At 39.0% G+C, this 24,167-nt stretch overlaps 2 protein-coding genes across 2 annotated transcripts; one reads left to right on the top strand and one right to left on the bottom strand.

Moving 5' to 3' along the window:
* Window positions 1–226: 226 nt before the first annotated feature.
* LOC142445643 (olfactory receptor 5AN6-like) lies at window positions 227–1,168 on the bottom strand. The gene has a single exon (XM_075547591.1). The coding sequence runs from the start codon at window positions 1,166–1,168 to the stop codon at window positions 227–229; it is 942 nt and encodes a 313-aa protein (XP_075403706.1).
* Window positions 1,169–15,441: 14,273 nt separating this feature from the next.
* LOC142446294 (olfactory receptor 5AN6-like) lies at window positions 15,442–16,383 on the top strand. The gene has a single exon (XM_075548060.1). The coding sequence runs from the start codon at window positions 15,442–15,444 to the stop codon at window positions 16,381–16,383; it is 942 nt and encodes a 313-aa protein (XP_075404175.1).
* The last annotated feature ends 7,784 nt before the right edge of the window (window positions 16,384–24,167 follow it).

Here is a 24,167-nt window from a genome sequence, read left to right as displayed (position 1 = left end):
TGTTCGTTGAAAACAAAATAGAATATACTTTTTGGGTGGAAAAAAGTGAAAAGAAATTTCCACAGTAAGACTTTCAATAAAAAACACCATAGATGAAAATATAGCCAGATTTAGAAAATATTATTACCAACCTGACAATACATTGCACAAGATATTTTTAAGACCTCAGATTCACGTTGCTTATTACTTATTTTAAAATAAAATACACAGACTTTGCATAATATTGTCAGGAGAAAATCTTTCTCTTACATCTGATTAGGGCATCTTTGATTTCCTTATTTCTCAGACTGTAGATCAATGGGTTTAACATGGGAATCACTATAGTGTAGACAACAGAGACCAGCTTGCCTTGGCTAAGAGAACCATCAGAATTGGGGCATAAATATACAAAGGTGCCTGAGCCATAGAAAAGACTCACTGCTGTCAGGTGAGAAGCACAGGTGTTGAAAGCCTTGGACCTGCCTTCAGCCGAACTCATCTTCAGAATGGTGGCAACAATATAACCATAAGATATCATGATAACCAGGACAGAGGCCAGTCCATAGATCACTGTCAGCACAGCAAATAAAATGTCCATGTAAAAGGTATCAGAACAAGATAAGTTCATTATTTGGGCCAAATCACAGTAGAAATGGTTAATGATATTTGGCCCACAGAATTGAAGCTGAAGTAAGCCACACAGCTGGGTTAATGAGCCCAAAGATCCAGTTAAGGTCGATCCAATCAGCAGCTGTAGACACAGGGTTGGGGACATGATGGCTGTGTAAAGTAGAGGGTTACAAATGGCAGTGTACCGATCATAAGCCATGGACACGAGAAGGCAGCTTTCAATCAGAGCAAAGCTAGAGCAGAAGAAGTACTGCACAACACACCCCACAAAAGAGATAGATTTCTGCTCCTGGAAGAAGTCTGAGAGCATCTTGGGAGTCGTGGAGGACACATAGCATATGTCTACGAAGGCTAGTTTGTTGAGGAAGTAGTACATGGGTGTGTGCAGATGAGAGTCTATCTTGATCAAGATGCTAAGACCTAGGTTCCAGAAAACTGTCAGAAGGTAGATGCCTAGGAATATTGAAAAGAGGACGAGTGTGAGCTTTGGAAATTCAGAGAATCCCAAGAGGATGAACTTGGTAACAGTAGTTCTGTTTCTTCCTTCAGCCGTTGCCATGACGCTCCTGAGATGTATAGGATATTTTGTCATCTTGGCATTCTCAGACTTTTGAAAAGAAATTCCTCCAGCTTAAAAGAGAATAAAGAAGCAGCTGACATATGGTTATTTCTTACTTTTGGCGGAGGGGGGGGGAATAAAAGAACCTACAAGCAGAAAAGAGTGTTCATTCAGTGTAGTGCTCAACTTCGATTGCTTTTAAAATGATATTATATCTTTGTTGTTGTTGGAATAAGTATCTCTGGAGTGGGCTCTGAACCACAAATCTATGGATGGAAAGAAAATTTTGCTCAGTCCATCATACCCTTTCCATAAACATCATTGAAATGTTTCAGCACATCATTGCAGAGCCTTTCCATCTTTATCATTTTTCCCTCATTTTCACTGACATTCTATTTGATAAACAGGATGCCCTCTAATGATTGGACTTTTTGTAGACATGTCCAAGATAAGCAAGATAAAGCCTTACCATCCTGGCTTCTCAGGAGCATCCCTGTGAATTATTTCCAACATTGATTTGTTCATTCTTCCTGAACTCCTGGGGATGTTCAATAACATTTGTCAACAGCACACTTCACATGCACATTTGCCTTCCTTTCCACGGTCCAACTTTTTCCTGCATAGGAGGAGATTAAAAAGACCAGAGCTGGGACAACATTTACCATCACTGTCAAGGTGAAATCTTTGCCTTTTACACACTTTAATCATATCTCTTACAAAAGACTATACAAAGGAACTCCAAAAAGTCATGGAGCACTGCCACTATCTTTTCATTTCATTTTCCATGCTTTTTGAAGCCCCTTGAATTATAGGGAAGTGATGTATTAAACAGAAAATATCACAAAGCGTATGCCTTTTACGGAGGAATACATTCAGATGGGGATCAAAATTAAACCTATGAAAGTATTCAAAAATTGAAAAATGAAGCTACACCCCATGATGAATTAACATGGAGCACAAGCTACCCAGACCCAAAACAAAACTACTGGATTAAACATTTTAGTATTAGTGTCAGATATGTGAATTTGTTGTCTTTTTTAAAGCAAAATATGTAACTCACAATAAACACTGGTTTTGGTAATTGGATTCAGAAAGTTCGAAAAACGGTGAGTCGGTTTTTAGTATTAGATACCCTTGACAGACAAGGAGAATCTGGCCATCAATTATTTTATAGACCTGAGAGATCTAGAATAGTGGGTCAATCAAGGTGGAAAATCTAATAAAACAACCCGGCTGTCTAGGTGGTAGCCTATAGCTGTTCTGGATTATACAGTAACATAACTCAGTGGTGATGTAGCCATTATCCTGAAAAGCATATGAAAATCTAGCTACAAGGCACTGTTTTTCTTAGAAAAGTTAAGTTGATATGGATTGCCAAAGGAATTTCTAGATACACCTTCTTCACATTCTTTGGAATGCCTGTTATGCAAAGTTCAATTGCACACTCCCTAGTGTTCAGGAAGGGAATCCTGGTGGTACAGGACTTACATGTTAGGCTGACCTCAAGATCAGCAGTGCAAGCCCACCAACATCAGGGAAGATTTTAACCTGAGGGTCATTGTGAGTCAGATTTGACTCAGTGGGAGTGAGAGTGAATTCTTTCAGTATTCATGAAACAGCTCCAAAACTTCCAGGCAAAAAAAGTGAGCTATCTGTAAGAGGAAAAACTCCTATTTGCCAAGAACCTCTCCTCAGCAATATTTGGCATCAAGAGAAAGCTGAGCAATCTTAGAAGTCACTTTAAATATTGATGCAGCATAGATATGCACATATATCATAAAATGATTTCTTGTGAATTTTTCATCCCCTGGAATTGGTACTGTATAACTTTGTGTAGTGATGCTAAAAATGTGCAAGATTTAGTAAATGGAAGAAGTAGATTACAGAACCCACCTCTTCATACTAGAGATAAAAAGCCAAGGAGAATAAAGTGACAATGAGAATTCTAAAAGGCAAAAATAGAAAAAATGTATGTTAACACATGGAATCACAAATGGCCCTTTTTGTAAATATAAAAAGAAGGTTTGCATAAGAATAAAACAGAGGACACAACAGAAAAATAAAATCAGTAAATAAAGTGTGAGTTGGAATTGGGACAAAGCTAAGTGCATTATTTACACATAATAAAGGTTCAAATAATTAATAACAGCTACACGCTAAAGACCTAGTTTAGTGGTAGTGGGATATAGTTCATTCCATTGATTTTTCACTTGTAAATTTCTCTAGGAAGAGTTAAGCTGGAATCTGGAGAAATTGTTCCTAAACTACACTAATAAGCCTGAGTAATACAAGGGCTGAACTGTAAGAGATGCTGTGGTGTACTACCCACATCCCTTCCTCAAGAGAAAGCTGCTCATTGCCCTGCTAAACATATTAATTGTGACTGATGACTCTGAGCTGAATCCCCTTCACACATCACCCTGAGACATCTCATTGAAGGCTCTGCACCCTGCAGAGGGAGGACAACCTGAGGCTGCACATGGATGGCTATCCTACCTATGTAGGATTGGCAGAGGCTCTTGTTTGACTGCATCACTGTATAACTCCTCTCCTGCCCACTTGTATTTCCTCAACTTCCTATCAGATGTTAATCCCAAGAAAATTTTCTAATAAATTTCTTTCAGGGAAATCTTGGAATCCTAGCTATTTTCCTTAAGAGATCTCTCCCTAACACAACCGTGAGCATGATACACACAAAACAGGATAATAAGGATCTATGATTGAGCAACTCAATTTCTATTACTAAATCCTGAAGAAATTGTTACATAAATATGTACTGGATACATATGTGAATTTGCTCACAAGCACACCATTTCTATTAGGCTCAAACTAGAAACAACCCAAATACTCATCAATATAGAATGGTTATATAAATTCTGGGCTATTCTTAAAAAATAATACTGCTATATGAAAATAAAAATGAACTAACTAGGGATGCACATTTATACAGAAGAAGCTTATAATTACAATAGTAATTAAATGAAACAAGACACAGCAGAATTTTCAATAGGACTCCATAAATCAAAACCTTATGAAATGGAGACAAAATTATATGATCCACTGATATGTACATAAATGATAAAATTACAAAACCAAGCATGGTGTGGAGAGAGGCTGATGTAGCTCAGAAGGTTGCTAGCACCGTGGCACTGTTCTACTTCCTGCCCTCAGTGGTGGTGGTGACCCAAGTGTTCTCACTCTAACTCATGGAAGAATAACACCAAAATGAAGAGGATATTTAAAATGTTAAAAGAAGCCATTTAAGTAAATAATTCCCCACTCCCACCGCCACTGCATGAAAACCTGTGTTGAAATTGGAACTCCCAACAGAATGGAGCAAAACAGACCAATTCACGTCACAAGGGAGCACTATACACGCCTGCAACTTTCTGAAGAGGTTTACAAATTATCCTGATTATCTGGGGGCGTAGGGTGAGTTTGGGGAAGCAGGCAACAACCTCTCTTGATCTCTGGAAAAGACAAACCATTCCAATCTGTGTAACTAATGCACTGGTGGGTTTTCACATGGCTTGAAGCAATAACACATTGGTGGTAGTAAATAATAAATTTCATTTATATTTTTTCACATCTTAATAACTTTTAATTGACTTGAATGAGTATCACCAAACATTTTTCCTGAAAATATACACACAATCACATATTTGAAATAAACTTTGTGAGACTTTTCTTATTTCCCATTAAAACCCCATGGAAGATATCCAAAGATACATGAAGACTGAGTGATGGTGGAGATACCACCTCCAGGAAGAAGATTAAACAGATTCAGTTATCCAGCAGGGTAGCTGTGAGCTCACAGTTTTGATCTAGGGCAGCCCCACCAGATATCAGGCTCCTGCTGAACAGTTATTGTAGAAAGATTCCATGATTCTATTATTGCTGTTGTTAACAGAAGGCAATTGGGTAGGTCACTGCAAGTTAAAATTACCAAAATGAAAACAGGCAAACCTTTGGCAAAATGGTCCCACGTAGCATGTCCTCAGTACATTTCCAGCCCTCCATCTCCGCTCCACAAGCTGCCTAATGTTGCGATTCTAAGAAAGAACACTAATGATTAGCTGAAACACCTTGGTTTCTGTTAATATACAAGTACTTTCATGAGAAATGCAATGTGTAAAAAGAAAGAAGAAGGCTAGGATTCAGAAAAATGAAGGATGTTAATAATGGGCTAGGGTCAAAATATTGTTTCTTAAAGGTCATGGCTGAATTAGGAAATCAAAACACTGAGAGGAGGGGAAAATACAGATAAGCAAACCTGTTGCCATCAACTTGATTCCAACTCAAGGTAACCTCATGTGGTACAGAGTAGAATTTCTCCATGGTGTTTTCTCGGCTGCAATGTTGAAGAAAATAGTTCATCAGCTTTTGTTCTGCAGTGCTGCTCGGTGCATTCAAACCATCCGCCTTTGGGTTAGTAATCAGGTCAAAACCAAGTGGAACAAGAAGGTGCCAATGGTGATTGGAGTCACCAGAGATCATCTGTTCAGGGTATTCTTGCCAAAATTACATACTAAGATACTCCTGAAATTTTTTGCCAGGGTAAATCTGGAAGGACTATAATCTATTGCCTTCATTTGGGCTGGTCTCACAGCCTCCCCTGTGGTCTTGGAGACTCTACAGTATCCTTATAGAAGAGGTCCTTTTAAATGCTTCCAGTAAATTTAAAGAAATGGCGACAATTAACAAAAGTCAAACGTTTTCATAAATTATTCTCTAGGTTTTGGGCTAGAGCCAACTAGTGCTAATGTAATCAGCTCGGTCCATCATCCCACTTCTCAGTCCTATTTGGACACCAATGATTTAATTGATAGTTATCATTTTTAATCAGACACTGTTGTAAACCCTCCACATGTGTTAATTTCATGCTCTCAACAGGCTGGGCGTGGACTTGTTATTGTGCTATCTGACACATGTAAAATCTGAGAAACATAGAAGTTAAAATTTCCAAGGCCACGCCGCTGAATACTGGAGCCAGTCAACCATCTTGCTCCAAAGTCTAGCTGTGGTCTCTGACTCTGGTGTAATCCTCTACCTCTGAAATGTGAGCAAATCTACTTTGAAGTTTTTCAGACTTTAAAACAAGATGGATTTTTGGGGTTTTCAGAGGAAAAATGTCTCTAATTTATTGTTAGGGTCAATGTTGAGTTCATAAGCATTAACGCATTAAAAATAAACTCACTGACTTTGAGTCACTTCTGACTCATCGTGACACTACGGGACAGAGTAGAACGGCCCTTGCAGGTTTCTGAGACTGTAGTTCTTTACAGGAGTGGGCAGCCTTGTCTTTCTTCCACGTAATTCTGACACATCTTTGTTCTTCTTGTTAGGTGCTCTCCATCTGACACAGGGCGACCCATTGTACTACCAGCAGCATTGCCAATCCCATATCCTCTAAATGGTTACTATATTTCAGCCTATAGTTGCAGTCCTGTGTAAACTTGATTGAATGCCTTCACATTTTTGATAACCTTCTACTTTTCTTTTGGCTTAAAATAACAAATTATGATGATGTTCCCAATTCTCAGAGTTGGCTGGGCTCAGCTGGGTGGTTGTTTTTATTTCCTTAAAAAAATCATTTTATTGTGGCCTCTTACTGCTCCTGCAACACAACATACATCAATTTTATCAAGCATATTTGTACATATGTTACCATTATCATTTCCGAAATATTTTCTACTTCAGCCAACCATCTACGTTTGCAAACATGATGTTTTCCTCTAGGGAGTGGTCTCTCTGGATGACTAGTCCAAAGCATAGGACTTGAAGCTTTGCCGCTCTCACTTCTTAGGGGCATTCTGGTTGTTCTTTCCATGAGACATTTCTTCATTCGGACAGTCAATTATAGATTCACGATTCTTCGTCAAGACCCTAATACAAAGGTATTATTATTTTCCTTCATTATCCTCCAGATTTTATATGCATATGAGATGATTGAAAATATGATGCCTGTTCATCCCCAATGACCCAAACAAAAAAACAGGAGAAACAAAAGGCCAAGGCAGAAGATGCCCTGAACATAACAACATACATAGAAGAAGCAGACATTGAGATGCCACACAAAGAAATTCTCAGAATGCTGCTTGGAGCCATACAGGATATGAGGAAAACAATACAGAAAAAGGATGAAATAGAGGAGATAAAAGCCATACACCAAAGGGAAATACAGGAGTTTAGTGAGGAGATAGCAAAAACAAAAGCAGAATCATGGTCCTTGAGAATCGATTGGAGGAATCAGAGAACCGCATCAGTGACTTGGAGGACAGCCTAGCAGACTTTAATAAGCGTGAACCAAAATCTAATAAGAGCATCAGAGAAGCTGAAGAAACCCAAGAGCTATGTCTGATGCTATGGAGCAGAGCAACATTAGAATTATTGGCCTACAGAGGAAGACACAACAAGGAAGTCATCTGCAACAATAGCGAGAGAATTCTTGGAGGAAAACTTCCCCAGCCTAATGAATGAAAACCAGGCAACCATCCAGGAGGCTGAAAGAACACCAGCACGACGGGACCCCAAGAAGAAATCACCAAGGCACATAATAGTTAAACTATCCAACTTTGAGGAAAAGGAGAAAATCATGAGAGCAGCTAGGGAAAGACAAGCAATTACATATAAAGGTTCCCACATAAGAATATGCTCAGACCTATCAGCAGAAACTATGAAAAAAAAGGAGAGAGTGGAGAAATATATTCCAAAAATTGAAGGAAAACAACGCAAATCCAAGAATACTCTACCCAGCAAAATTATCAATCAAGATCGATGGAGAAGTAAAAGTCTTCCCAGACAAAGAAAAACTCAAAAAGTACATTGCAACAAACCCAGCCTTACAAAAGATCCTCACTGAATCAGTATAGGCAGAAGAACAACACTCACCAAACATAAATAAGAGCCCATCACACAGAACAACCTCAACCAGAAGGCAACAAAGAGAAAACAGACCCCAAGATAGTAATGGCTTAAGGATGGAAAGAAGTCAAGAATTATACACACACAAAACACACACTAATGCGAAAGGAAAGTAGGAAAACTCCCAACACATAAGGTATAAAATGACATCACAGAGTCCGCAGATGGAGATAGTAACCCTGAATATCAATGGCCTAAACTCAGGCATTAAAAGACTGAGACTAGCAGAATGGCTTAGAAAACACAACCCATTGATCTGCTGCCTACAGGAGATACATCTCAGGCTAGTCAAAAATAGGCTGAGAATCAAAGGCTGGAGAAGGACCTACCAAGCAAACAGCAATATAAAAAAAAGCAGGGGTTGCTATCCTAATCTCAGATAAAATTGACCTCAAAGTGCAAACCATAAAAAGCGATAAGGAGGGACACTATATAATGCTCAAGGGAATAGTAGACAATGAACCACTAAGCATTGTAAACATATATTCCCCGAGTGAGAGACCAGCTCAATACATCAACCAAACACTCCAAAAGATTAAGAAAAAAAATCACAGACTCGACAATTATAGTGGGTGACTTCAACACACCACTCAATGAGAAAGATAGATCACAGGGAAAGAAACTCAACAAGGAGACTAGAGAGCTTAACTCCACAATTAGACAATTTGACCTGATAGATATTTACAGAGCTTCTCATGCAAATATAAAAATTTTCACATTCTTTTCAAGTCCCCATGGCACATATTCGAAGATAGACCACATGCTGGGGCATAAGACAAATCTACATAAATTTAAGCACATTGAAATAATGCAGACCTCTCTCTCTGAACACTGTGCCATAAGACTGGAAATCAACAAAAGGAAGACAAAGAAAATAAGAGCAAATATTGGAGGATGAATAACTCTGTACTGCAAAAGGAGTGCATACTGGTGCAGATCAGAGATGAAATCAGGAAATTTCTAGAAACCAACGAAAATGAGTACACGACGTACCAGAACTTATGGGACACAGCAAAGGCAGTCATCAAAGGAAATTTCATAGCAATACATGCACACCTAAGAAAGGAAAAGCGGTTCATGATTGATACGCTGACACAAAATTTACAAAAACTAGAGCAGAGTCAGCAGGACAATTCTACTAATAGCAAAAGAAAAGAAATTCTAAAAATCAGGGCAGAGATCCTGAAGAGGGAAAATAAGAAAACTATGGAAAAAATTAATATCGCTAAAAGTTGGTTCTTTGAAAGGATAAACAGGATTGATAGACCATCGGCAAGCCTAACCAAAGAAAGGAGGGAACAAATCTCAATAGCAAGAATAAGGGATGAAAGAGGGGTCATTACAACAGACCCTAATGAAATCAAAAGGTTAATTACACAGTACTATGAAGGATTGTACTCCAATGAATTCAACAATTTGGAAGACATGGACAAATTCCTGGAAAAACAATCCCTCCCTAGACTATCCTCGGTGGGCATCAAGAACCTCAACAGACCCATAGCAATAGAAGACATAGAAAAGGTTATCAAGGGATTACCAACCAAAAATATCCCCTGGACCAGATGGCTGCACTGGAGAATTCTACCAAGCATTCAGGGAAGAACTAATACCAATCCTACACAAACTTTTCCAGAACATAGAAAAAGATGCCAAACTCCCAAACTCCTTCTATGAAGCTAGTATAACTCTGATACCCAAACCGGGCAAGGATCCCACAAGAATCGAGAACTACAGACCAATATCCCTAATGAACATCGATGCAAAAATCCTTAACAAAATACTAGCCAACAGAATTCAAAAGTATATAAAACAAATAATTCACCATGACCAAGTGGGATTCATACCAGGGATGCAGGATTGGTTCAACATACGAAAGACCATTAGTATTATTCGTCACATTGACATGAAAAAGTATAAGAATCACATGATAATATCAATAGATGCAGAAAAAGCATTCGACAACATCCAACACCAATTCCTGTTTAAGTCACTAGCGAAGATAGGAATGGAAGGAAAGTTCCTCAAGACAATACAAGCTATATATGAAAAACCAACAGCCAAAGTCATAGTCAATGGAGAAAAGACTAACACAATCCCACTGAAAAGGGGGACCAGACAAGGATGCCCCTTGTCTCCACTCCTATTTAATATCGTGCTGGAGGTTTTAGCTAACAGCATAAGGCAAAGAAGTGACATCAAAGGTATTCGTCTGGGGAAGGAAGAGGTGAAACTATCGTTATTTGCAGATGATATGATTTTATATATGGAAAATCACAAAAGTTCCACAAGGGGAGTACTGGAAGCAATAGAGGAGTTTGGCAGAGTGGCAGGATACAAGATCAAAAAACAGAAGTCCATCGAATTGTTATACACATCAGATAAGACCACAGAAGGAGAGATCAAAAAGGTGGTACCCTTCACAATAGCCAAACACAAATTGAAATATCTAGGGATACACCTGACTGAAAAAACAAAAGCCCACATGGAAGAACACACCAGCCTGTGTGATCACGAGGTCCTGAAGGGACAAATTATCAGGCATCAAAGAACAAAAAATCATACCATTGGCTGCACACCTCCATGATATGATCGTCGAATACAAATGGGTGCATAAGCAAATGTGGCAACGAAAGCTGATGGTGCCCACCTCTCAAAAGAGATACTGTCTGGGGTATTAAAGGCTTGAAGGTGAACAAGCGGCCATCTAGCTCAGAAGCAACAAAGCCTACATGAAAGAAGCACACCAGCCTGTGCAATCACGAGGTGCCAAACGGACCAGGTATAAGCCATCATCCCCCCAAAAAAAACGTAGATATTATATGTAAGGGTCCCCAATAAAATGATTTATTCATTAAAAAAAAACAAAATTCTCACAATGGAACCAGTAGGTAATGTCATAAATAGTGGGGAAAGATTGGCGTTTTCAAGGATTTCATTTTACCTGATATACAATCTATGTCCATGGAAGCAGTGGACAAAGAATCAAAGGATGTATTCCTCTGGTTAAGCCTGCTACAGCAGGCCTTTTTAAATGGTTCAAAAGGAAAGATGTTCCTTTGAGGACTAAGGTCCATTTGACTGTTAGAGCCATCATATTTTCCATCATCTCATATGCATATAAAATCTGGAGGATGGTGAAGGAGAACAATAGTACCTTTGAATTAGGGTGTTGCCAAAGAATAGTGAACCTATCATTGACTGTCCGAATGAAGACACCTCTCCGGGAAAGAACAACCAGAATGCTCCTGAGAAGTGAGAGCGGCAAAGCTGCAGCTCCGATGCTTTGGACTCGTCTCCCAGAGAGACCACTCCCTAGAGGAAAACACCGTGTTTGCAAAAGCAGATGGTTGCCTGAAGTAGAAAATGATTTGGAAATGATGATGGCAACATATGTACAAATATGCTTGAGAGAATTGATGTATGTTGTGTTGCTGGAGCAGTAAGAGCCCACAAGAAAATGATATTTAAAATGGAAAAAAGAACCACCCAGCTGAGCCCGGACACCTCTCAGAATTTGGGAACATCATCATAATCTGTTATTTTAAGCCAAAAGGAAAGTAGAGGGTTATCAAAAATGTGAAGGCACTCAATCAAGTTTATACCAGAATTGCAATTATAGGCTGAAAAGTAGTAACCATTTAGAGGCTATGACACAGGGCAGTGCTTCTGGTAGTTCATTGGGTCGCTCTGCGTCAGAATGGAGGGCACCTAACAAGAAGAACAAAGATGTGCCAGAATTACGTGGAAGAAAGACAAGGCTGCCCACTCCTGTAAAGAACTACGGTCTCAGAAACCTGCAAGGGCCATTCTACTCTGTCCCGTAGTATCACGATGAGTCAGAAGTGACTCAATGCCAGTGAGTTTATTTTTAATGAGTTAATGCGTATGAACTCAACATTGACCTGACTGTAAAATTAGAGACATTTTTTCCTTGAAAATCCCAAAAGTCTGTCTTGTTTCAAAGTCTGAAAGACTTTAGAGTAGATTTGTTCACATATCAGAGTTAGAGGCGTACACCAGAGTCACAGACCACAGCTAGACTTTGGAGCAAGAAGGTTGACTAACTCACCCATTTAGTCGGGTGGCCTTGGAAATTTTAACTTCTATGTTTCTCAGATTTTGATTTGTCAGATAGAACAATAACAAGCCCGCACCCAGACTGTGGAGAGCATGAAATTAACACATGTGGAGGGCTTAAAACAGGGTCTGATTAAAAATAATACGTATCAATTAAATCATGGGTGTCCAAATAGGACTGAGAATTAGGTTCACGGATTGAGCTGATTACATTAGCGCTATTTGGCTCTACCCCAAACCCTAGAGAATAATTAATGGAAACATTTGACTTCTGTTAATTGTCTCCGTTTCTCCACTGGAAACATTTAAATTCACTAGAAGCAGTTAAAAGGGCCTCTGCTATAAGGATGCTGTAGTCTCTCCAGGACCAAGGGGGAGGCTGTGAGACGAAATCGAAAGAAGTCAATAGATTATAGTCCTTCCAGATTTACCTTGGCTGTTCAGGAGTATTTCAATATGTAATTTGGCAGGAATACCCTGAGCAGATTATGTCTGGTGACTCTAGTCCACCATTGGCACTTTCCTGTTCCATTTGACTTGTGACTAATTACTAACCCAAAGGCTGATGGTTTGAATGCAACGAGCAGTACTGCAGAACAAAAGCTGATGGACTATTTTCAAAAATATTATAGCCAAGAAAGCCCTAAGGGGAAATTCTACTGTGTACCACACGGGGTTACCATGAGTTGGAATCAAGTTGATGGCAACAGGTTTGTTTATTTGTAGTTCCCCCTCCTCTCAGTGTTTTGCTTTCCTAACTCAGCCATGACCTTTAAGAAACAATATTTTGACCCTAGCCCATTATTTACATCCTTCATTTGTCTGAAACCTAGTCTTCTTCTTTCTTTTTAAACATTGCATTTCTCATGAAAGTACTTGTTTATTAACAAAAACCAAGGTCTTTCAGCTAATCATAAGTGCTCTTTCTTAGAACGGCAGCATTAGGCAGCTTGTGGAGTGGAGATGGAGGGTTGGAAATGTACTGAGGACATGCTATGTGGGACCATTTTCTAAAGGTTTGCCTATTTTGGTAATTTTAACTTGCAGTGACCTACCAAATTGCCTTCAGCTAACAACAACAAAAATAGAATCATGGAATCTTTCTGTAATAACCATTCAGCAGGAGCCTGATATGTGGTGGGGTTGCCCTAGATCATAACTCACAGCTACCCTGCTGGATAACTTGAAACTGATGAATCTTCTTCCTGGAGGTGGTGTCTCCACCATCACTTAGTCTTCATGTATCTTTGGATATCTTCCATAAGGTTTTAATGAAAAAGAAAAAAGAGTAGTCTCACATATTTTATTTCAAATATGTGATTTGTGTATATTTTCAGAAAAAAATATTTGATCATATTCATTCAAGTCTATTAAAATCATGAAGGTGAGAAAAATTATAAATGAAATTTTTTATTTATTACCACCAAAGTGTTATTACTTCAAGCCATGTGAAAACCCACCAGTGCATTAGTTACAGAGATTGGAATGGGTCATCTTTTCCCAAGGATCAAGACAGGTTGTTGCCTGCTTCCCCAGTCTCAACCTACGCCGCCAGAAAATCAGGATAATTTGAAAACCGCTTCAGAAAGGTGCAGGAGTGTGTAGTGCTCCCTTGTGGAGTGAATTGGTCTCTTTTGCATTCACTCTCACTCCCACTGAGTCAAATCTGACTCACAATGACCCTCAGGACAGATCTTCCCCCACAGAGCTTCCAGTGAGATTGCACTGCTGACTGTTAGGTCAGGAGCCTAACATGTAAGCCCTGCACCACCAGGACTCCCTACTAGGGAGTGTGCAATTGAACTGTGCCTAACAGGCATTCTGAAGAGTGTGAAGAAGGTGTATGTAGAAATACATTGGGCAGTTCATATCAACTTCATTTTTCTAACAAAACAGAGTCTTGTAGCTAGATTTTCTGATGCTCTATGGGATAATGGCTACGTCACCATTGAGTTATGTTACTATATAATCCAGTACAGCTATAGGCTACCACCTGGGCTGCCAGGTTCTTTTATTAGATTTTCCACCTTGATTGGCCCACTATTCTAGATCTCTGAGGTCTATGAAATAATTTATGGCCAGAGTCACCTTGTTTGTCAAGGATCTCTAATACTAAAAACCGACTCACTCTTTTCTGAAATTTCTGAATCCTATTACCAACCAGTGCTAATGTGAGTTACATATTTTGCTTTAAAAAATGACCAAAAAATCACATATCTGACCGTAATACTAAAGTATTAAATACAGTAGTTTTGTTTTGCATCTGGGTAGCTTGTGCTCCATATCAATTCATCAGGGTATGTAACTTCATTTTTCAAATTTTGAATTCTTGCAGAGGTTTAATGTTGATCCCCATCTGAATGTATTCCTCCTTAACAGGCATACTATTTTTAATATATTATGTTTAATATATCATTTCCCTATAATTCAAGGGGCTTCAAAAAGCATGGAAAATGAAATGAAAAGATAGTGGCAGTGCTCCATGACTTTTGGATGTTCATTTCGATAATCTTTTGCAAGAGATATGATTAAAGTTTGTAAAGGGCCAAGATTTCTCCTTGAGAGTGACGGTAAATGTTGCCCAGCTCTGGTCTTTTTAATCTCCTCCTATTCAGTAAAGAGATAGACCATGAAAAAGAAGGCAAACTGGTGAACGTGAAGTGTGCTGTTGACAAAGATCATTGAACATCCCCAGGGATTCAAGAAGAATGAGCAAATGAATGTTGGAAATAATTTGACAGGGATGCTCCTGAGAAGCAAGGATGGTAAGGTTTTATCTTGCGTACCTTGGAAATGTCTAGTAAAAAGCCCAATCATTACAAGAGGGTATCATGTTATAAAATAGAAAGTCAGTGACATGAGGGAAACATTCAATGCTATAATGCTATAATGCTATAATGCTATAAATGGAAAGTCTCTGCAATGATGTGCTCACACATATCAACACATATCAATGATCGACTGAGTAAAATTTTCTTGTCATACATAAATTTGGGGATCAGAGCCAACTCCATAGATAGTAATTCCAAGAACAACAAAGATATATTATCATTGCTAAAAGGAAGGAAAGTTGAGCACTACACTGAATGAACATTGTTCTCTGTTTGTATGTTCTAAGTCATTTTCCACAAAAATGTAATATGTAAATATATGTAAGAAGCTTCTTTCTTCTCATTTAGGCTGGAGGAACGAGTAATGGTTAAATATTCTATTACTTTTCAAAAGCCTGAGAATACCAAGATAACAAAGATCCTATAGATCTCAGGAGCGTCATGACAATGGCAGAAGGCAGAAACAGAACTACTGTTACCACGTTCATCCTCTTGGGATTCTCTGAATTTCCAAAGCTCACACTCGTCCTCTTTTCAATATTCCTAGGCATCTACCTTCTGACAGTTTTCTGGAACCTAGGTCTTAGCATCTTGATCAAGATAGACTCTCATCTGCACACACCCATGTATTACTTCCTCAACAAACTAGCCTTCATAGACATATGCTATGTGTCCTCCACGACTCCCAAGATGCTCTCAGACTTCTTCCAGGAGCAGAAATCCATCACCTTTGTGGGGTGTGCTGTGCAGTACTTCTTCTGCTCTAGCTTTGCTCTGATTGAAAGCTGTCTTCTCGTGTCCATGGCTTATGATCGATATGCTGCCATTTGTAACCCTCTGCTTTACACAGCCATCATGTCCCCGACCCTCTGTCTACAGCTGTTGATTGGATCGACCGTAATTGGATCATTGGGCTCATTAACCCAGCTGTGTGGCTTACTTCAGCTTCAATTCTGTGGGCCAAATATCATTAACCATTTCTACTGTGACCTGCCACAACTAGTGAACTTATCTTGTTCTGACACCTTTTACATGGATGTTTTATTTTCCTTGCTGACAGTGATCTATGCACTGGCCTCTGTCCTGGTTATCACAACATCCTATGGTTATATCGTTGCCACCATTCTGAAGACGAGTTCTGCTGAAGGCAGGTCCAAGGCTTTCAACACCTGTGCTTCTCACCTGACAGCAGTGAGTCTTTTCTATGGCTCAGGCACCTTTGTATATTTATGCCCCAATTCTGATGATTCTCTTAGCCAAAGTAAGCTGGTCTCTGTTGTCTACACTATAGTGATTCCCATGTTAAATCCATTGATCTATAGTCTGAGAAATAAGGAAATCAAAGATGCCCTAATCAGATGTAAGAGAAAGATTTTCTCCTGACAATAGTGTGCAAAGTCTGTGTATTTTATTTCAAAATAAGTAATAAGCAACATGAATTTGGGGTCTTGAAAATATCTTGTGGAATGCCTTTGTAAGGTTGGTAAGACTATTTGCTACATCTGGCTAGATTTTCATCTATGGTATTTTTTAATGAGAGTCTTACTGAGGAAATTTCTTTTTACGTGTTTTTACCCCCAAAAGAATATTTAATTTTGTTGTCAACGAACATGAGCACAGCTAACTGGACTCCAATTTCCAAATTTCTACACAAGTCACTCAGTGGTATTAGTTATACTTTTCACAGTGTGTCAGCATTCTCTTTCATTGCATTGTTTTTTTCATTTCCAGTATTCTAGTTTCCCTAATGATTATCTTCTCATCTTTACTTTGATTTCCTGATGGTTTTGAGTTCAGACTGCCTTAAGGTTCAAGACAGAAACACACACAACCATGGATGAAAAATGAACCTCATTACCCTTTTTGTTTATTGTGTATCTGTATCTCAATAGCTGTCTCTCCTTTCTCCTCTGGGGGAGCATTAGAATTCTTCATCCCCCTGAATTTAGGCGTTATTTTGTGACTTTTTCTGGCAAATGAAACATAAATGGATATGAAATATATCATTCTTTAGCCAACAGTTTATCTTTGGGTTTTTATCCCTGCTCATCTGTCAATGTTCTCATTAGTTAATGACTCCGTCCCAAGATAGATAATGTATTATTATCAATACATATTTTTGCACTTGGATTGATTGCCAATAAAACTATTATGGATATCTATATAGGTGTCCTTTTGCAAAAATTATAAAAATGTTAGCATTCCTCTGTCTTTTAATTTAGGTAGTGAATGTGTAAACACAGTGTGCTATTGAAAAGTTGAGGATAGCAATTTTTTTTGGCAAAATAAAGCATTTGTTTCAATTATCCCTTATGGTAGATCAAATGGGAGGTTCTATAAGTAATGCTGAAAAGTAAAATTCAGCTTTAGGGTAAAAGTATGAAGGTAGAATGTCTGCAGCATGGGTTGGTTGCTACTGGATGCATTTAACGCGATTCTACAAAAAAGAGCTAAGTCACAAAACAACTGGTCAGTTTGTCGGTAAGACCACAAGAGAATAAAAATTCCCAGAAATCTGAGTGTTTTCAAGTTCATGTAGACTTACTATGCCAGGAATGACACAATCAAGAGTAAAGGCCTTGGATTAATTGTCAGAAAAAAATTTGCAAAATTAGTTTTAAGTACAATGTTGTCTATCATAGGATTATATCTAACTGCTTTCAAGGAAATCCCATCAACACAACTATTCAAACTTATGCACCAACCACAAAAACTAGTGAGAAAGCAATTGAAGAATTCTACCACTGTCTTCACACTGAGATTAATCAAACATTCAATCAAACGTTCAGTGCTTTGCTAATTATTAGTGATTAGAATGCAAAAGTTGGAAACAAAGAGGAAAGAAGAGACGTGGAAAACATCGTCTTCCTATGGAAATGAAACTGGAGATCACATGATAGGATTTTTCACGATTAAGGACTTCATTTTCAAAAATGTTGTTTCTCAACAACACAGAAGGTGACTATACACATGGACTTCTCCAGTTGGCATACACAGATCTCAAATTGTCTTCACGTGTGAGAAGAGATGATGGAGAAGCTCAGTAGCAGCAGCTAAAGCCAGGCAAGATGCTGACTGTGGAACAGATCATCAATTGCTGATTTGTAAGTATAGGTTAAAACAAGTCCATGAGAGCCAAAATATGAGCTTAAATCTATTCTACCTTAATTACAAAATAAATGGCAAGAACGGATTTGTTTCACTGGATACTAATGACAGAAGATCTGATGGGCTGTCAGAGGACATAAAGAATATCATTCATATTAGATATTTATACATGTTGATGGATAAATAGAACCATGTGCATATACTTATGGGTTTAGTATTAAGGTAGCAGATGAACATTGGGTCTTCACTCAAGTCCTCCCTCAATGAAAAAACAATTTGTTCTTAAACTGGCACTCTGTGATGCTCACCTTCCCGGCACAATCAATGAACACAACGCAGGTGCATAAATAAATGTAAAGAAAGCTGATGGAGCCTGGCTATCAAAAGATATAGAATCTGGGGCTTTACAGGTTTAAACAAGCAGACACCTAGTTGAGAAACAACAAAGTCCACATGGAAGAAGCACAGCAGCCTGTATGATCATGAGGAGTCAATGGGATCAGGTATCAGACATCAAAGAACAAAAAGCATATCACTGTGATTGAGGCAGATTGTTGAGTGAGGACCAAAGCCCAACTGTAGGCAACTGGACATCCCCTTACAGAGATGAACCAGCAGGGTGCAGTGTAGCAAAGATGAAAGATACAACTTTACTTTAGTTCTTTAATGCTTCCTTCCTCCACCCCCGCCCAATATCATGATAACAATTCTACCCTACAAATCTGGCTAGAGCTGAGGATGTACACTGTTACAGATAGGAACTGGAAACACAGGGAATCCAGGACAGATGAATCCCTCAGGACCAGTGGTGAGAAAGAAGTGAGGTAGAAAGGGGGAACTGATCACAAAGATCTACTTATTATACCCTCCTTGGGGGATGGACAAAAGAAAAGTGGGTAATGGGAGATGTAGGACAGCATAAGACAGGAAAATGATAATAATTTATAACTTATAAAGGCTTAATGAAGGAGGAGTTGCAGGGATGAAGGGGAAAAGCAAGGGGCTGATACAAAAGACTCAACTAAAAGGAAAATGTTTGGAGAATGATTATGGAACAAGTGTACAAATGTGTTTGACCCACTGGATGGATGTATGGACAAAAAGTTATTCAAAAGAAAGGAAATATTTAAAAGATCAAAGTACATATGAAAAAGATATGATGAAATAAAAAAGCTGAACTGAAAATTTCAAGGGGCAGTTCAAGACAAGAAAGTAAAATAGCATCTACTCCAAGGGAGAAAGCTGAGGCGTCCTACTCTAGTATAGAGCTGCTGTCTGAGAAACCCACAAGGACAGTTTTCCCTGTGCTTTTTGCCTGTGATGACTCAGCACTGACTCAATGTCAGTGAGTTTATTTAACATCACCTTCAGCTCACTAGAGATCTAAGCAATGAAGTATAATGGTCACATTCTTGATTTGATCCCTGCTTCAATGCTACGTTTAATTGACCTCTTTGCTCTGAGTCCTTCAAAATTTTAGAAGTTCTAGCAACATAGAAGTGACCACAATTTTTCATGTTCTAACTCTGAAAATTTCTTGATTTTTTAATAGTTTCCATTTTTGCTTGCAAGCTTACCAGTTGCTTTGTGACTGACTCCTTCCCTCTAGAACTTTGTTAAATGTATCCAACAGCATCCAACTCTATTTTCTCGTTTTTAATGTCAATACAAAATTTACTTTACAGAATTGCTTAGACAACCTCCTTTTCAAGATACTACAAGTGATAGTTGTTCCAACTACTTTATTTTGCCAAATTTGAATTTCTATCTTTCATTGTGCAATAACAGATTTTTCACATCCACTACCTAGATTCTTAAAATCATTTTATTGGGGGCTCTTGCAGCTCATACAAGAGCCCGTACATCCATTGTGTGAATCACATTTGTACATATGTTGCCATCATCCTTTCAAAGCATTTACTTTCTATTTTAGCCCTTGGTATCACCTCACTTCCCTACACCCCCAATGAACATTTGATAATTTATCAATTATTTTCATATCTTAAACTAATGACTGTCTCTTTTCCCCCATGTTTCTGCTGTTTGTCAATCTAGGGAGTGGGTAGATATATCGATCATTATGATCCATCCCCCATTTTTCTCCCCCCACCTTCCCCGTTCCCTCATGGTGTCACTACTCCCATTATTTTTTCCTAAGGGGTTTATCTGCCCTGGATTCCGTGTGTTGAGAGCTCTTATCTGTACCAGTGTGTATGGTCTAGATAGCCAGATCTGTAAGGTAGACTTGGGGTCATGATAGTGATGGGGTTGAGTGTTAAAGAAACCGGTTGTCTACAGATGGGCTTTGGGTCTCCATTCTGCGCCCCTCTTTCACATCAATATGATTGTTTGTTTTGAGTCTTCTGATGCCTGACACCTGATCCCATGACACCTCATGATCACACAGTTAGTGTGATTCTATGTGGGCTTTGTTTCTTCCCAGTTACATGGCTGCTTGTTTAACTTCAAACCTTTAGATCACAGACAATATATATTTTAGTAGCCAGACACCATATGCTTTCTTCACCACTTTTGCTTATGTAACCTTTTTGTCTTCAAGCCAATGTATAACAGAATCAAATATTGCTCAGTCCTGCAATATTTTTATGGTATGTTTGGGCACATTTTGGAAGAAACTTTGTCAATTCTACCTTATTATATTTTGCTTATCTTTGCCATTTCTATAAGAAAGCTCAAACATTGCAAAGGATATCATGTCTATTAAATAGAAAGTCAGTAAAAATGAAGGAAACATTCAAGGAAGTAGAACTCAGGGATCTATAATAATGGGTCCATGTAGGTGGAGAATCTTACTGATGACCCACATACATATCTGTGTGTGTGTGTGTGTGTGTGTGTATGGAAATACATTGGATTATTTCAGTAACATAAAAGCAAATGGTGAGAGAATTCCATAGAATATAAGGGGGGGAACAAGGTTGATGGGGATCAGGGCACTAATACACCCATGGGAGGGTATTGTTTATGTCTCCACAGGAATAGGAGAGAGGGACCAGACCCCGTCCCAGAGCAGCAAGCCTTATAGGCAATACATGGTCATGAAGCAGCAAACTGACAGAGAGACAACAGGGCCAGGCCCTCGCTGAGCTATGTTGACTCCCCTCCTAGAAGAAAGCAATACAGAGGTCAGAACTGAATAGAGAGCCCAGGGAGATAGGCAGGTCTGTGCAGACCACAAGGGAGCAAACTAAGAGGGAGAGAGAACCTCATCATGACCCTCCAAGCCCAGTAGATAACATCCCTGTTAAGCGAATGTACAGAGAGGAGAGTAGAACCGGCCACACAATGAAACACAGCGTTCCCTCACTGACCTATAACACTACAGTAAACAGCACTGGAGATACTGTGCGGAAAGTGTTCCCTGTCTGCCCCATGCAGAGCAGGGTGAGATGCAAAGGGAGCGCAACAGGGCAGCAAGGTGAGCAAAGTAACCAAGTCCCCTGGGAATCCTGAAAATAGACTTGTGACTTGTATAAAGGACTTGGAACCTCATCAGACTTGATCAGAAAGCCGACATAAGGGTCAGCACATTTGTTATATTGTTTTGTTTTTCTTTGCTTGGAGTTTTTTTCCCACCCTAAGTCCATCTATACAAGAAAGGCAGAATGAACAATCTTGAGGAGAAAACAATGCGACCTGACGTTCTTGGGGGACAAGGGAGTGGAGGGGTGGGGAGGGGGAGTGGGGAAGCAATAAACTCACAGACAAGGGAACAACTGAGATCTAAAGTTGGTGGCAAGGAGGGCATATAATGTCTGGTGGGGTTTGAACAAGAGCAATGTGTCTGAGAGGAAATGCTGAGAGCTGAATGGAGGGTGAGCATGATAGTGGGATAGAAAGAAGGTAAAAGGAAATAGAGGACAGAAATAGGAGGCAAAAACTGTTTATAGGAGTAGAGGTATAGTTATGTATATATCTAATTTAGTAATTTATAATGAAAGGCATAGAGGCCAAAGTACATATATTTATGTGACATATTAAGAAAGCAGATGAACTTTGGGCCTCTCCTCAGGCCTCCCTTAACCCAAGAACATTTTGTTCTGATAACCTGGCACACTTTGAGACATACTTTCTGAACACAATCACTGAAAACAAAATAGTTGTATAAGCAACCATGATGAGGAGAGCAGAAGGTGCCAAGCTATCAAAACATATAGCATCAGGAATCTTAAAGGCTTGAGGTTTAACAAGCAGACATCTAGCAGGAAGCAAATAGCTCACATGGAAGAAGCACACCAGGCTGTGTGATCAGGGGATCCACAGGATCAGGTATCAAAAGATCCAAAACAAACAACTAATCAATTTGAGCGAGGGGGGCTGGGGTGGAGACCGAAAGTCCATCTGTAGACAATTGGATATTCACTCCATGGAAGGGTTATAAGGAAGGGATGATTCAACTAAAGAGTAGTATAGCACCAATGAATCACATATCATTCCTCTAGTTCTTAAATGCTCCCTCCCCCGCCCCCCCCACTACAATGACCCAGGTTTACCTTACAAATCTGGCTAGTTTGGAGAAACACACTTTTACATATAAGAGCTCTGGACACATGGAATTCAGGACAGATAATTCCCCCATGAACAGGTGTGGGAATAGCAAAATCAAGAGGGGAGGAGGATCATTGGTTAGAGGGAAGAGGGAGAAATGGGGAAATCATTAACAAGATTGGATATATAGCCCCTCCTCCCCCAAGGGGATGAATAACACAAATGTGGAAGAAGGGAGACCATGAACATTGTAAGATATGAAATAATGATAACAGCATATAATGGATCAAGGATTCATGAAGATGGGAAATCAGGGGATGAAGGGGAAAAAGAGAAGCTTATACCAAGGGCTCAAGTAGAAAATGTTTTGGAAATGATGATGGCAACATATGTACAAATATGCTTGATGCAATTGTTCTATGGATGTTATGAGGTGTGAGAGCCCCAATAAAATGATTTTTAAAAAGAAATGAAACATGACATCAGGAATTTTTTAAGTACTAAGAAAATATAAATTACCAAAAATGATTTATTAGGACAGTGAAAATGTAAACCTAAAAAACAAACGATGTCAATGAGTCCATATGACCCTCTAGGACAGGATAGAATTGTCCCTATGAGTTTCTGAGACTATGACTCTCTATAGGAGTAGACAGCCTGGTCTTTCTAGTGAAAACTTAAACAGTAATTAGTAAATAATTCTAATATCATACCACAAAAGCACTTCAGTTACAGTAGTGGCTAGGAATAACTAATTGTAGTCATCTAAAAACTTTGTCACAGACGAGAGCTGAAGGAGCACTTAAAACTGACAGCTTGGGGCATTATTATGCTATTAAACCTAAAATTGAAACCCTCAAAAAGGAAATCAACAAATTAGTCTCATTCATAAATAAATTCACCAAGACCACGAAAAATATAGCCCCCAAAAGTTCATAGCATCCATGGTCATGAAAGATTCTAATACTTTCATAAACTTAGGGAAGGAAGAAAAATGTCTTCACATGATAGAGCTTGACTGCAAAATTCTACATTAGCCGAGTCATTCATGGTGACGTAATGAAAGATTTCCTTGTGATTGAAATCCTGGCTGTCTTCCCTGTTATTCTGCACTACATGGTGGGTCACAGCCAACAAGGTACACAAGTACAATAAAATCCTTAGGAATAGAGAACCAATGTTGTCATTATTCATAGATTATATGATTCTGTATAAAGAGAAAATTAAAATAAAAGAGATAATCAGCAAGAGTAGCATGGTTTTGGGATTTTAAAAGACGAAGCTTTCTGGTTCTGTAAAGATTTATAGCATCAGCCTACAGGGGTGGTGTGGCAGTTACATATTCTGTCAACTTGCAAAGGGGTGGAGTCTAGTCTGTCAAGGGCTCATAGCCAATGAGGCTTCTGGAAACTCCTGTTTTCCTTCCTGGAGGAAAGACACACACACTCTGCTTGTCTTCCTTCTAATGAGCAACATGGAGATCCCTGGTGGAACCAGAGCCCTGGAGCTGGAAGCCAAGCACACAGGGAGACCCACGCCAATGCTGAGAT

Source organism: Tenrec ecaudatus, chromosome 4, assembly GCF_050624435.1.
Source record: "Tenrec ecaudatus isolate mTenEca1 chromosome 4, mTenEca1.hap1, whole genome shotgun sequence".
Classification (NCBI taxonomy): domain Eukaryota; kingdom Metazoa; phylum Chordata; class Mammalia; order Afrosoricida; family Tenrecidae; genus Tenrec; species Tenrec ecaudatus.
This window is presented reverse-complemented; position numbering and strand designations above follow the sequence as displayed.